This window comes from Poecilia reticulata, chromosome 13 (genome assembly GCF_904066995.2).
Source record: "Poecilia reticulata chromosome 13, P_reticulata-male-v2, whole genome shotgun sequence".
Lineage (NCBI taxonomy): Eukaryota > Metazoa > Chordata > Actinopteri > Cyprinodontiformes > Poeciliidae > Poecilia > Poecilia reticulata.
In genome coordinates, this window is record NC_088842.1 from 11,622,024 (window position 1) to 11,635,943 (window position 13,920).

Sequence of the window (13,920 nt, forward strand, 5' to 3'; positions counted from 1 at the left end):
CCGAAAACTGCTAAAAGGGCAATGTACATGTTGCATCCACCAGGTGGCAGCAAAGGTCCAAACGTTTTACTTCTAAACTCGACCTCTCTGTCCGAGGAGGTGAAACATGATCACCTGAGCTACATGACAGAAAAGACCCAATCAGAGAGCCGGTCCGTTTAGATCAGTCTATCGGTTAGTCGATAGGCAGTTCTTTTTATACAGTCTGAGATGCTTTAAAATAGGTCAGGGAGTCATGAGTCAGGATATGGTTTCAGTTCAAATGGCATGTTGAAAATTAACATCCAGGTGGTTTGTAGCGTGTCGCTGAAGACTAGTCTGGACATGTCCGCTCCAGATAAAACGGTGACCTCACATCAGTCGAGTCGCTGGCTTGTAGTTTAACCACTTGAGACAAACTACTCAAGATAAATTAGGCAAATTTTTAAAGTGAAAACAAAAAACATACAACAGTAAGGTAGGTAGAAGAGCCTGCCTGTGGTAAAAGCAAACTAAACTGCTACCAAGATGACAGGGGGGCTCAAAGCCTAAATTTTTAGTGAGTTATGAGATATAATAATAAGACTCTGTGGGCATAAAATAGTTTCCGGAAACTGTTCCTTTATTAATTTAATAAATAAAGCCAATATGACTGTCAAACAATGATGTAGACACGTGTTAGAGGAACTCCAACACAAGTTGTGCAGAAGAAAAAAAAACAAAAACAAACAAAAAAAAAAACTGGTGGCTTGTGGTCAAAAGTGCTAACTGCAGGTGGGCTCCCAAATGAACTTGTGCTTGGGGCCCCCCTCGCTCTGGGCCCGGCCCTGATGGGTGGGATTAGTCAAATTACGCGCCACATAAAGAGCACGCGACCCGCCCTGCTGCTGAGAGCTGCGGAGCGTGAGATTGTTGCGGTGATGGTTCGGCGTCCTGCCGTCTCAGTGGCTCATCTGACAGCGCGCTGGAAGGCTGCAGAGCTTTTGTTGACGCCCTGAGTCCCGATCAGAAGCGACTCCCGGCTCTCTTATTGCGCGGACAGAAATCGGCTCCCATGCTGGGGGGGTTTTGTCTCGAGCTGTGGATGAGATCGCGGTGAATCGCCGGGACATTGAATGTCACCTGCAGACGTAATGGATTACGGACGGACTATGGCCCCTCCGGTGCCGCCGCACAAACCCCAACCCGCCCGGCCGGGACAGGGGTCCGGGCAGGAGCGGCTGCTGAAGTGCGTCCTCCTCGGAGACGGAGCGGTGGGGAAGACCAGCCTGGTGGTCAGCTACACGACCAATGGATACCCGACCAAATACGTCCCGACTGCTTTTGACAACTTTTCGGGTAAGAGAAAGCTTCATGTTCTTATTTTTGTCCTGGCTCGACTGAAACGGTAATATACGGTTGACGTAGAACCCAACTGACGACACACTTTAAAATATAAAATTTTACACCTTTTAGAGTAAAGTCGGCTTCATTGGCTGTTCTTGTTTGAGCGCACAGATTCTCTCCAACCCCACCCAAAACCCTCCTGTTTCCTCATATTCTTCCTTGGCATGATGGATGTCTTTGCTCTTCCTGTTATCTGTCCTCCATCGGAGGTAAAAAAAAAAAAAAAAAAAACTCAAGAGGTATCCTCCCTGATGTGGCCAGGTTTCCATTTGGCACGCCTCCATTTTCCAGGCTGACTGAACTAGCCCCTGCAGGCATTGTTTGTGCTTGGAAACATTTGTCCTAAACCTGAAATCAGTGTTGTCATGGAAACAAATCTTTTTTTTTTTTCCTCATCCTTTTGCTTTCTGACAATCACGTCGTCAATGTGTGGGACTTGGATAAGTTTTTTTTTTTTATTATTATTATAAAATTTAACATTTAAAACTCTGCAAATTGCAGAGGACACACCGTCTCTGCAGTGGAACATGGTGGTGGCAGCACCATGCTGTGGAGATGCTTTTCTAGTGCTGGGACAGACGATGAGATGTAGGGCAGTAGTGGAAGGTGGCCTACAGGCAGAGGTAAATTTTCCAGCTGGTTAATGATGACCCTAAACATACAGCCTAGTCAAAGTTCACACTTAAATTCACTTGTAAAAAAAAAAAAAAAGTACTCCCAGAAGTTTTTAATTCATCCTGACTGAGCTTTACCTACATGCAAAAGAGACTGTGGGAATCGCTTCAAGTCTCGATGTGCAAAGCTGGTTGATGCGTACCCCAAAAATATTTGCAGATGCATTAAAGTAGTACTTAAGTTATATAAACACTGACATTTTGTGCTTATAAATTTAATGAGACAATGTAAAAAGTCCATCCACTTTTTTTTTTTTTTTTTTTTTGCAGATATCAGTGACGATTCTGCCAAACGACGATTTCGAGTACTTTTATTATTATTTATTTATTTTTTATTTTTTTATTCCTCCCTCCAAACCCAGTTTATTCTCGGAGCAAGGAGATAAATTAACAACTTGGCTCCAACCAAGCCCATAAAAATCACTGAGTGAGAACACACACCGCCCTTAGACAAGTGCTGGCTCAATCCTGCCTCGGAGAACAGAAAGTGTCTCTGGTTCAGGGGTTTTGAGTTGCACAACTCTGCCTATTGTTGGCGGCCTTGACCCGGGAGCCCTCTTCTCTACACTGGAATGGGCACATCTGTTGCAACGGCTCTGAGGCAGAGATTGTTTTTCGCCTTTTAACTGACAAGAGAGCGATTGTGTTGTCAGGGTGGGGGGGTGGGGGGGGCCCTTAGCAGTGATGTCACTTCCCCAGCGTCCAGAATCAGCACGCACGCCGCCTTGGAAAACTGACTTTCTGAGGAGTTACGCAACGCCGCAGGTGGGAGAGACGCAGCGCAAGAGGCTGACGAGGGGGAGTTTTTTTTTTTCTCCAGAAAATCAAGAGTATCATGTGTTGGATATTAGGAAATGATTACCCAGTGGGACTCCCTCCCTCGTTTTCCTTCTTTCATGTCCGCCAACTGTTTTCTCTTCACTTCTGTGAAAGCTGCGATAGCTGCCCCGGTGCATTAAATGTTTCAGCAATACTTTTTTTTTTTTTTTTTTTCTAATCAAGTGGCATGACCGACCACACATACTGCAGGCGTGTTGGAAACGTTTCCATGTGCCCGCTGCTTTGCTTTGTGTTCAGTCGGCTGAAAAGAACAAAAAGATCCTGTAATGAAAGTGGCTGTGAGGTGACTCACCCACTTCTTTGGGGGTTTTTTTCCCCCCCAAATCTGAAAATTAGGCCCATTTTAAAGAGAGAGTTACTGGATAAGCAAAATCTACTTTGTTGTTTTTTTTGTACTCACCCTAAGTTAGTGTACCTTAGAGAGGCTACTGCAAACAACAAGGCTCACTGGGGTTGTTCGCTCTGTTGTGCAAATAATTTTCCCTACTTTTGGCTTCCGTTGGACTATCCCCATATAAATCCATTTGAAAATATGATCACATGCATGTGTTGTACTGTTGAGGAGTACAGTTCTGCTTCCCGAGTGCTATAATCATGTGTATGTTTGCGTTACAGAGCTCTAACTGTACGGGTTACCAGATATATTGCCGGAACGACTGATTACATGATAAATACCGCTGCTTTCATCAATCTTCCAATAAATATCACCAGATACTGTCAAGAAATTTGAACTCCATGTTATTGACCCCAGAACAAACCCTTACTGCACTTAAGGTTGTAATTCTGTATGCATTGTGCGTCTCTAGCTTTACGTTTTGACGTTTGTGTCTTTCCGTCTACAGCTGTGGTTCAGGTGGACGGGAGCCCAGTGAGACTACAGCTGTGTGACACTGCAGGACAGGTGAGAACTGTTCACCCACAGGTGCATGTGGCATCATCTTTCATAAGGCATAAGCCCACAAGCGTTAAAGGGCTACCAATGAATAGCATATTGGTTAGCTGTTTCCATTTGACGCGTCTTTGTGTCCCTTGATTAAAACAAATGAAAGCTTTTAGCATCTAAAAGATTACAGTTTGTCTTGCAAATCATCGCCTAGTTGCTCCAACCACGTAAGCTACACCATGTAGTGAAGTAAGCGGCTCTTATTTTGAAGTATGGGAGGAAGCATTTCTTGTTTGAGTTGTTTCATTGACCCAGTTAGCTGACTTTTCGTCATTCTGGTTGATGACACTTTTCTTACGTTGCCACTAAAAAAAATGCTTCACGTCCACGAAACTGTGCGACTTGGGAAAAGAAGTGAAACGTCGACAGAGTAAGAGACAAAATTATAACAGTTAGTGCGTTATATCAGAATACAGCGACTGGCTAACTGTTGGCATCTAATGGCAGAAGTTTGTATGCGTTACACACCTCGCTATTTCAGTTTTATAAGAAATCTAGACTGCACTTCATTACATCTCGTTCAAAATCAAAAGTAGTGAACTTCAAAGGAAAGTTCACGATATCAGAATTTGAGGAAAACATCCGTTTCCCAAAGACACTCAAGCCTAGTAAAAACGCGTTATATTGGAAATATTCCAAGCAAGAAATGTTCATTGGCCTTAATGGGAATTGGCTGGAAATTTAAGCATTATTTTTCTGTCATGTGCAAAAAATAATAATTAGTCCTTTGTTTTGGACTCATAATACGTGGTTTCAGTGATTCCAGAACTGATCATAGCATGAGACAGAGGAGTGCACAGTGTATGTAGGAGGGCATGGCCTTGCTATCAATAAGCTGTTCACTGTTTGCATGTGACTGGGGATTAGCATTGATATACTGAGTAGTACTTCAAATACGGTTGTTTAAGTCAAGATTATGCTAAACTATATTTTCCCTAACTATATTTAAAATTTCTGTTGAGGAACAATGTTGACATATTTAATCCCTTCCTCCCTTTAATTAGCTGCCCATTTTATGTTTTTCTTTTTTTTTCTTTTTTATAAGTTTTATACAAGTTTCCCAGATTTCTGAGTCTTGGTCAAACATGGATTTTAGAGAATCTTTAATGTCTAATGTGAAAACCTACATTGAACCACAAATGGAGAATTTTTAGCCTCCACAAGAGCACTGTGAAATTTTCGTCCTGCTTTGTTTTAATCTCCTGAGCTAGGTGTGAATATTGGAATGCATTTTTAATCTCGAAATTTCAAAGCTTCACCTCAAATCTTCGTGATATTTTGACTCTACACGCAAGTGTTCACCGTGGCCTGAAACTGATCAAACGGGTCAAAGCTCTGGCATGCAAACAGAGCATCTGGTCTGACAGTGCGCGCTGCATTTAGTCTTAATGGATTAAACTCAATCTGAGAGGAGAGTTTTTGCCTTTTCCAGCTTTCACGTGTCAGGATTTGCCGTTTTTAAATCGGACATATTCACATGTAGCAAAGATGTCATCTTCGTGGATTTCCACCAACACGTCAAATGTAACTTTCGTCATTTTCTGTAAACAAGAGCAGTGTTTGTCATGTATTTATTGCAGTTGTCCGTTTCTCTTAACGGACACAGTAGGGAAACGGTTTGCCAGGTAAATGTATTTATTATTTATGTGTTAATCCAGTATTATTCTCATGGCGGATGCTAGGGGGTTACTGTATAATCCAGCTCAGTAGTGCAGCACCCTGCTGTGGGAAGCAGCATGTTTGACATTCAAAAAAAAAAAGCCACAAAGGCGCCCCCCGGTTCTATCCCGCATCATAAAGGGTTTTGACTTTTGGAACGGCACCTTTTGACAAACCCCAAATATGTGTAAAACCTCACGGCTCGGTGCAAGCTGTACTCCGTGTTACCACTTCACACCCATGCGGACAAGCTTGGGCAAACACGGCTAGATTAAAATCGTCCCGACGGTTGCTGAACTGATGCAATAGGGGAGAATGTGCCAGAAAGAACAGAGATGAAAGGGAGAGCCAGGGTGATGATCATGGCTGCTCCACACTCGGTGACGTAGATGTTTGTGCAGATTGACCCACGTCTTTACCACGTCTTGCTCGTTTGCTGCTTCACTCGGCTCAGCTTTGAAAAGTTTGGAGATTTTCAGATCAGAGAGGGTGCGTTTCAGACTTTAGAGGTCCGAGAGTTAAGTCCAGGGAAGGCGAGGGTTAAACCCCGAAGGAGGAAGCGGTTTTGCTTCAGGTTTCTGCCAACTTTAATCTGTAAGCTCAAGGCTGTGGGAGGGCCGTGTCTGTCAAAGCGGAGTGGCTCCAATGTGTTAATGTAAGAGATTTACTGCAGATGAGTTAAATGAATGGGTACGACTTGTCTGCACTGTAAATTACCACAATATAAACACTGTTCCGACAGTCTGTTTTAGCACAGCCATTGGCACAATTCCTTATTCTCTGTACTGTGTGTGGTCAGAATAGGAGAGACAGAAAAACGTCAGTCATGGGTATTTTAATTCTCTCTGCAAACTTTTAACTACCTCTTTCAAATATATATTTTATATAAAATCTTCAAAGAAAATTGGTAACTTATAGTAACAAAAAAACTGTGAAATTCTGTCTGTTTGCAGATGAGAGGGTTTGAAGTGTCGCTGTGGAATTAGTTACATTGTAACCATAGCGTATGCAGCACAAGCGCGTTTAAAAACGGAAATAGACCTTTAGTCCGACCACAATTGGCAGCTGCAAAGCAAATGCTAGCTTTAGACCCGGTAGCCTGTGGTGATCGCTCTCCAACACCGTTTGCAAATGTTTTGCTCCATTTCCCTCACTTTGTCACAGTGAGAACCCAAAATGCTGTCGGACAAATAATATAAAAGTGGTGAATCTTCTTAGTTTCACAAATGAAGGTGTTATGAATATGCCATCAGTTTAGTCAGTCTATGTCTGACTGGTCCGTAAATTAGTTTTCTCAATCTAACGCGGCGGTTTTTATTTGTACAAATGGAGTGAATGTTTCATGAGTTTCTGTTTTTAATAAATCTCTGTTAAAAAAGGTTCCAAAACAGGACATATTCTACAAAAAATTACGAAAGCAAATGCTAACGTTAGCTTCACTAGCGGTTTACGATTATGCTAGTTATGCTAGCAAGAACTACTTCCTTTCTTTCTTCAAAATAAGAGCACACAAAAGCGTGCGATTCTTTAAGCACTCGCCTTCATAATCTGGGTCCTGCAGTGCAGCTTAGATTCATTTCACCATACTAAATTGCATGTTTATGGCACATGTGGACTTCTTGCTCTGACAAGAAATATTTTTATTTTACGTTGAGATCTCGTCACGCCCCCAAACATGACTCATTTCCTCTTTCTCTTTCGTCCAACAGGATGAGTTTGACAAACTCCGCCACTTCTGCTACAGTCGCACCGACGCCCTGCTGCTCTGCTTCAGCGTGGTCAGCCCCGCTTCATTCCAGAACGTCTGGGAGAAGTGGGTCCCCGAAATCCGCCGCCGCTGCCCCCTCACCCCGATCCTCCTCGTAGGCACGCAGTGCGACCTGCGGCAGGACGTCAAGGTGCTGATCGAGCTGGCGCGGCGGAGAGAGAGGCCCGTGGCGGAAGAGGACGCCAGAGCGCTCGCAGAGAAAATGGGCGCCGTCACGTACGTGGAGTGCTCGGCGCTGACTCAGAAGAACCTGAAGGAGGTGTTCGACGCGGCGATCGCTGTGGGGCTGCGGCACTCCGACAGGAGGGCGCGCCGGGAGAGGAAGGTCCGCAGCACCGCCGATAAAATGAAGATGCTGTCCAAGTCGTGGTGGAAGAAGTACGTGTGCGTCCAGTAGGAAGGGCGAGTGATGGAGGGTTTTTTTTTTTTTTTTGGAACCGACACGAAACTGGATCTGCTGTGGTTTCTAGAGAGAAGACTGTGGAATGTAAGGACGATCCGGACGCATTCGAATGGACGAGCTGAGTGGTGCTGAGCTGAACTCTGTAGGTTGCAGATGGTTTCATTTCGCCGAGGAAAAAAAAAAACAAACTAAAAATAACCAGCAGGCAACCAAAAGTAACAGTGCCAACATCACGTGGATTTTGTATACTGGACTTATTCAAAGAAATGTGACTTGGAGGGAAGCTAATGATAAGCTGGCGATGATAATTATGCTCCTCATTTTATTATTTTGTTCGTTTTTCTTTTCTTTAATTTAGATCCTTTTTTGTGAGATCATTTGTGTTTTTATGCGTTGTCCACCCTGTTTCAGACACCGTGGCTTTTTACGGGATGATTTCCAAATGACCACAAAACAAAAGTTAAATGGGTCAATGTGAACTGCTCAGATAATATAACCAAGTTTTTTTTTTTTTTTTTTAATGCAGTTATTTAGTCTGGTACATCACAAACAAGTCGGTTTGTTTTCCTTCAAATTTCCAGATGGCTAATGTGTTTCAGATTACAATCAAACTTATAATTACATTTTATAAAAATTGACAGATTTTTTTAAAAAATTCATTTTATACTACAAATTTAACAGTTATAATTTAAGATGTTGATGCAGACATGTCTTTTTATATATATATCTGTAGTGTAAACTTTGGACGTTAATGCCTCAAGAACTCAAAATTACAAATGTATTTAAAATCTAACCAGTGACGGTGATCCAGGCAATGTGGTGCAGCAGATGAGACTCATTTTAGATCTTTGAAAGCTCCAGTTCTGTAATCTGAAAAAGTTTATCAAGCTTTTTTTCTTTCTTTTTAAATGTATTTCGTTCCTGTTACTACACAACCGCAGAAATGTATAGGTAATTTGCACTTGCAATACAATTCACAAAGATGACCGATATCCGGCTATGCAGTGGCCTGGAGACCAGTCGCTGGATGCAGTTTCAAGTACGGAGTCGTGTTCGCTGCAAAGCGATTCTGATTTAGAAGATTACTGCGTGTTTTCATTGTAAGCTAAATCTCAGACAGATCAGCGTGAAGCTGTTTCCTCTTTCGAAACCGAATAAATGAGGTAAAATGACCAAAGAGACTGATTCTTGGTTCGCTTCTTATTTTTCAGAAGCCCATCCGATCTGTTGTGTCTATTTATCTGTTCCCTCCAGGCTGACGACAGCAACTGAACAAACCTCGACACACGAAAACCTTACATCCTTGAGAATGTTTCGTAGAAAATATTTGCCATGTGTGTAATGCCATCGTGATAAATCTGTGTGGATGTATACAGCAAGTGACTCGTTCGCAGGCCGTACTGTACGACCGTAAAATGGTACTAAATGGAATGAGTTCCTGTCTGATACTAGAGAGGTTAAACCTGAATGAGTGGAACTAAATAAAATGTGAAATGTATCACCTTGTTGGGTTTTTTTCTTTCTTTCTTTTTGCTTCTCTATTGGAAGTGTCTTCGCAGGAGTTGATGGGTGGGTGTATTGCTCTCTGCTAAAGTAAATGTTTGAAGAAGGTTAAATGAATAGATGTTTATCCCGATGTTTTATGGTTGCCATGGCAACATGCGGTGCAGAACCTGCTCAAGGTCACGTTATGTTTGAAACTGTGTGCAAAGGTAAGCTAATAAATTATTTAGAAATGAGACTAAAAACCTCGGTGGGTAAATGCAGACATCTTGTCTCTGACAAACTTGAGTAAAATGAACTGCATGTGCTAATCAGAAAAACACTAGCGCTTGTTTTTCTGTGTTTTGTTTTTCTTGTTTTGCTAGAAAAGGTGACCGAATACACACTTTGTTTTATTTTTATATAGATTAATGGTAACGTTTCAGATAGCACCAGCATACACCTGAAACGTGTATTTATCACAATGCTCTGCTGTAATCCCAAAAAAGGAAGACATCCTCAAATGTTCACTGGGTAGTGTTGATTGTTTTGCCAGAAGAAATTCTTGATCTCAATGGTGACTTCCTGGTTAAATAAAATAAAAAGAAAACGACATTAGGTGTAGGAGCCTAGTTTTTCATTAAGCTGGGGCATTTTGTGCTGTTTTTATATTGTGTTCCTTGCATTTTACTGAATTAGTCTCTCTCCCCACCGTTGGACAACAAACAAACAAAAAGAAACTTTAAATCCAGCCGACGCAAACATTGACCCATTTCAACAAACAGCCTCCCAGACTTCAACTTTAACCTTTGAAGCCTCACTGCATTCCTGCCTGACCTGGATTTAATGTGTTTGTAAAGCCGTGTAGCACAAAGACATCTGGATTATTTTTGGCCTTGCCGATTTACATCCGTGCTGAGAATGTGATTTATTTAAATGTAGTAACCCAGGTAACTTAAAATCACATGAAAAACAAAGTAATTATCATCTGTGCCAAGTTATGACAAAACTATTTAGCATACAGTTTTATTACACAAGAGAAAAACAATGAGATTAGCTGCTGCCCTGGGCAGAAAACACAACCGTTAAAATAGGCAACACAACTCAAAGTAGCATTCATCCTCAACTCCCCTACAATGATGTAAAATAGTAACAATAACGTGTTCTTTCTTTGTGTTCGGGAGTAGCTTTGGGTCAAAGGTCATTGTACAATCTGAAAGTGCAAGTTGGCACAGTTTTCCTGGACGTCAGCTGCTGGTCGGGGCAGAGCCTGCCAGGAATGTGGGAACTGTGGCGGCAGCAGGTCTTAATATTATCCTCCAGCGGCCGCCATGACAGCTCCTGTAGCCAGTGATTATCTCTATTGTGTTTCTAATGTTTGATGAACGACCGAGTCCCATTTGTCATTAACCGATGGATCAGAACCGGAGTGGGACTCATTTTCAGGAAACAAGAGTTTCGATTCAATTTAGATAACGGCCTATAATTATTATTACATGATGTAATTATAATCTTACATGTTAAGTCTAAAGTAACTCACTTTTCTGTAAAGCCTTTTTTAATTTACCATATTTTTTTCTGAAATATCTCCAATTCAGAGCCGGTGAGGGTTTCTTCACAGTGTTGATTTAGTTCATGATGAGAGCACATCTTTAACAACAATCCCTACAACTCAACCTTTTCAACAATGTCGGGATATACGTTTTATTCAATTAAATGTTCAGAGATATCCAGGCCTTACAAATGAAATAAAAAAGTGAATGACAAATATGGAACAAATACATCTGTATTAAAAAATGTCGCGTTTTCTCATAACGGCATCATCTCTTTTTCCTCTCCAATTAAACGGTTCCATCACAACTTCGATTTCACAAATATGAGAACACGAGTTAAAGGGCGAGTCTCCAAATCTTCTGTACAGCATCAACATTTTAGACATTGTGAACATGACATTTATCCAAAATAAAGCTGCAAAACAATAAGCTAATCAATCTCTCAAAGTAATGAAAGTTCATGGTCACTGGGGAGAACGGCGGGATAAGAGAACACCTTTTAAGATTTGCACGATCTAATTTGGCATAATTTTGATTCTTTGACATCGTTTGATTTTGGCATCGTCTGGGGCGTCGCTTGAGCTCTGCTTGCTTTGATAGTATTTGAGTATTCCTTTGGTTTGTTATTTTGTTTGTATTTCCTTTTAACTCATGTGAAGCACTTTGAATTGCCTTGTTGCTGAAAATGTGCTATATAAATAAAATTACCTTACCTTACCTTATAACTTATGTCCAAATCGACCTTTTCGCAGCAGTGGAAAGCTGTACTTTCAATCTCAGATAAGTGTTGGAAACTGACGTGTGACTCATTCCCGACAATAAGTCTTTGGTAGTTTGGTCAAGGTTACACATTTTAACAAAGACATCAAAAAGCTGTAAAAGTGGACACATCCATAATTCACAATCACCGGTCAATCAAAATGATCTGAGGCACAAAAGGAATAATGCTGTTCACTATTGCTGCTAAAATCACAATAGTGCAGTGTGTAAGTGAAAAATATAAATTTACATTTGATCAAACTTATCTGACTTCAAAGACTCAACCTCAGCTATTTCAGCGGCACCAAGACCTCTAACTACGCCGATTCAGATGATTACGACTCCCTAAAATAGAGCTTTTCTTCTTTTCATAGCTGTGTGTCTCCACCACAATATACAAGAATTTTCAGAGGATGACAGTCGGCTCTTGCTCCTGTTTATAAGTCCAAATAATAGGTTAGACAACCAAAAGAGAGCTTTTGTCTGGCGGTCTGCAGATGAGTACTTTGTCCAGCTTCAAAGTGGATAAAACTAAGGTAGGAGGAGTGCCAAGTGGTTTAATTATTATAGTCTGGATGGCTCCACTTTCCAGCAATATTTTAGCAAGAAGCCCCCATTGTTGTGTCTTGACGAAGCTGCCATCTGTGAAGCATCCTGTGGTTTAACTTTACGGCTTCTGTGATCGACTATAATTCCTGCCTGTCTGTTGGAAGCTGATTGTCTGCAAAAAAGAAGAAAAAAAATCTCCATCAGTCAGCCATAGAGGCATCTGATGGAGTTTGGGTCAAAGGTCATTGTTGTGTCAAATCTGACCTAAGGTCAAAAAAGAAACATTGAGAAAATGTTTCAGATTTACACATTATTCATTTGACTATTTTCTGTTTGCTTTGTCTGAACACCTAAACTTATTCCTGAGACATAAAAGTTTGTTTTTCACTCTGTCATACAAAGTAAAATACGTAAAACTAAGATGGCACCACAACGCAAAGCTGGAAGGATAGTTTTCTTAATAAAATATTATTAATGCCGGTCTAAGTTGACTTTGTTTTGGAGCTGTTGGGATCATTTATTAGCCAAAAAGGCATTCAAATCACCGCAGAGCTTTGATCTAATAGTTATATGTGCGTTTAGTCCAGAAACGGCTGCCTCAAGTCGATTCCATTTCATTGGTCTCTTTGGATAGTAACTGTTGGGTTGATTCAACGTTCATAAGATTTGTAACTCTTCCTTCAGTAAGTAGCAAACATTAAAAAGGTAAAAATTTGCTTAACAGACATTCAATAGGACTTAAACAGACAGCACTATCACAGAATGTTGCTCCGTCTTTCCAAAGAATGCCACCAAGTCGGGCGAAGCCTCCGTCGGCTGCAAAATCTCAAGTAGTCGTTGAACCTTTCATGCCTACAAACACTCGGTTGCGTAACTTCTGGGAAACATTTAGGTAACAAGTGAACTTTGACTCCACATGAAAGAGCACCGCTGCAGTCGGTTTTGACGTCTCGAAGCCGATGACGGCTCTTTCTGGTACACCTTGGGTAATTACCAGAGCAGTGACTTGAGCTCTGCCCCTGGGGGCCAGGATTACAGATGAACATTAAACATATTAAGCAGGCCTGCGGGTCGGGACGGGATCCAACCGGCGGACCGTGGTCCACTTTGTACACTGTCTCACGGATTAAGCGCTGCCCGAGCTCTTGTAATGCGATGCAATACATCTGAGGCCCTGATTAAAATACATCCACGCAGACTGAGCAGAATTCATTATTCTCGACTCAAATCTGCCTTGCAGAAATATGCTTAAGATGTCAGTTTCTCTTTTATAACCCCGTGGTGGCGACTTACGTCACCGACTTGCTCTGAAGTGTTGAAGCGTACAAAAGGTCTCAAGGGCCGAGTTTCTGTGTGGTTATCAAACAGCTGCATGAGAAACAGGAGACGGGAGAGCAGTTCACGTTGGTCTGGGAGGAGGAGGTTGTGTGACGTAATGTGAAATTACATCCCAGTAACACAGGCGTTACGTCAAGGCCAACAAAACAAGTGTAATCCATGCGAGGGAGAAGTCTTGCACTTAATTCAGGCTTAAATTTAAGCGTGTCTTTGTGCAAAGTCAATTATACATTTCCATCACAAGTATTGGACTCAAATAATTTCCCAGACATGTTTTTATTCATGCTGTTAAAGTCGGATAATACCAGGATAAAAACTGTATGCTAAATGGACACGACATTGTGGAGATACAGGAACAAGCTTCTGTAACATCAGGTACAAAAGTTGCATGAATATTACATTGATTACAAAATTGAGATAGAGGTACATTTTCAAAGGCCAAATATCCATCCATTCATCCATTTTCTTACACCCTTGTCCCCTAGTGGGGTCGGGAGGTGCTGGTGCCCATCTCCAGCTAACCGGGCGAGAGAGAGGCGAGGTCACCCTGGGCAGGTGGCCAGTCTGTCGCAGGGCAACACAGAGAC

The 13,920-nt window shown here is 41.7% G+C and overlaps 1 protein-coding gene across 1 annotated transcript; it reads left to right on the plus strand.

The window, feature by feature from the left end:
- Positions 1 to 847: 847 nt before the first annotated feature.
- Positions 848 to 9,150, plus strand: rhoub (ras homolog family member Ub). The gene is made up of 3 exons (XM_008425744.3): positions 848 to 1,317; positions 3,722 to 3,780; positions 7,191 to 9,150. Exons 1-3 carry the CDS (start codon positions 1,095 to 1,097, stop codon positions 7,644 to 7,646), a joined length of 738 nt encoding a protein of 245 aa, XP_008423966.1. The 5' UTR covers positions 848 to 1,094; the 3' UTR covers positions 7,647 to 9,150.
- Positions 9,151 to 13,920: the final 4,770 nt, after the last annotated feature.

Excerpts from the sequence above, each read along its gene's own strand:
- rhoub (XM_008425744.3), top strand. The coding sequence starts at position 1,095 with ATGTCACCTGCAGACGTAATGGATTACGGACGGACTATGGCCCCTCCG. Across the intron at positions 1,318-3,721 it reads TGCTTTTGACAACTTTTCGG|CTGTGGTTCAGGTGGACGGG; the intron begins GTAAGAGAAAGC and ends TTCCGTCTACAG. Across the intron at positions 3,781-7,190 it reads TGTGTGACACTGCAGGACAG|GATGAGTTTGACAAACTCCG; the intron begins GTGAGAACTGTT and ends TTCGTCCAACAG.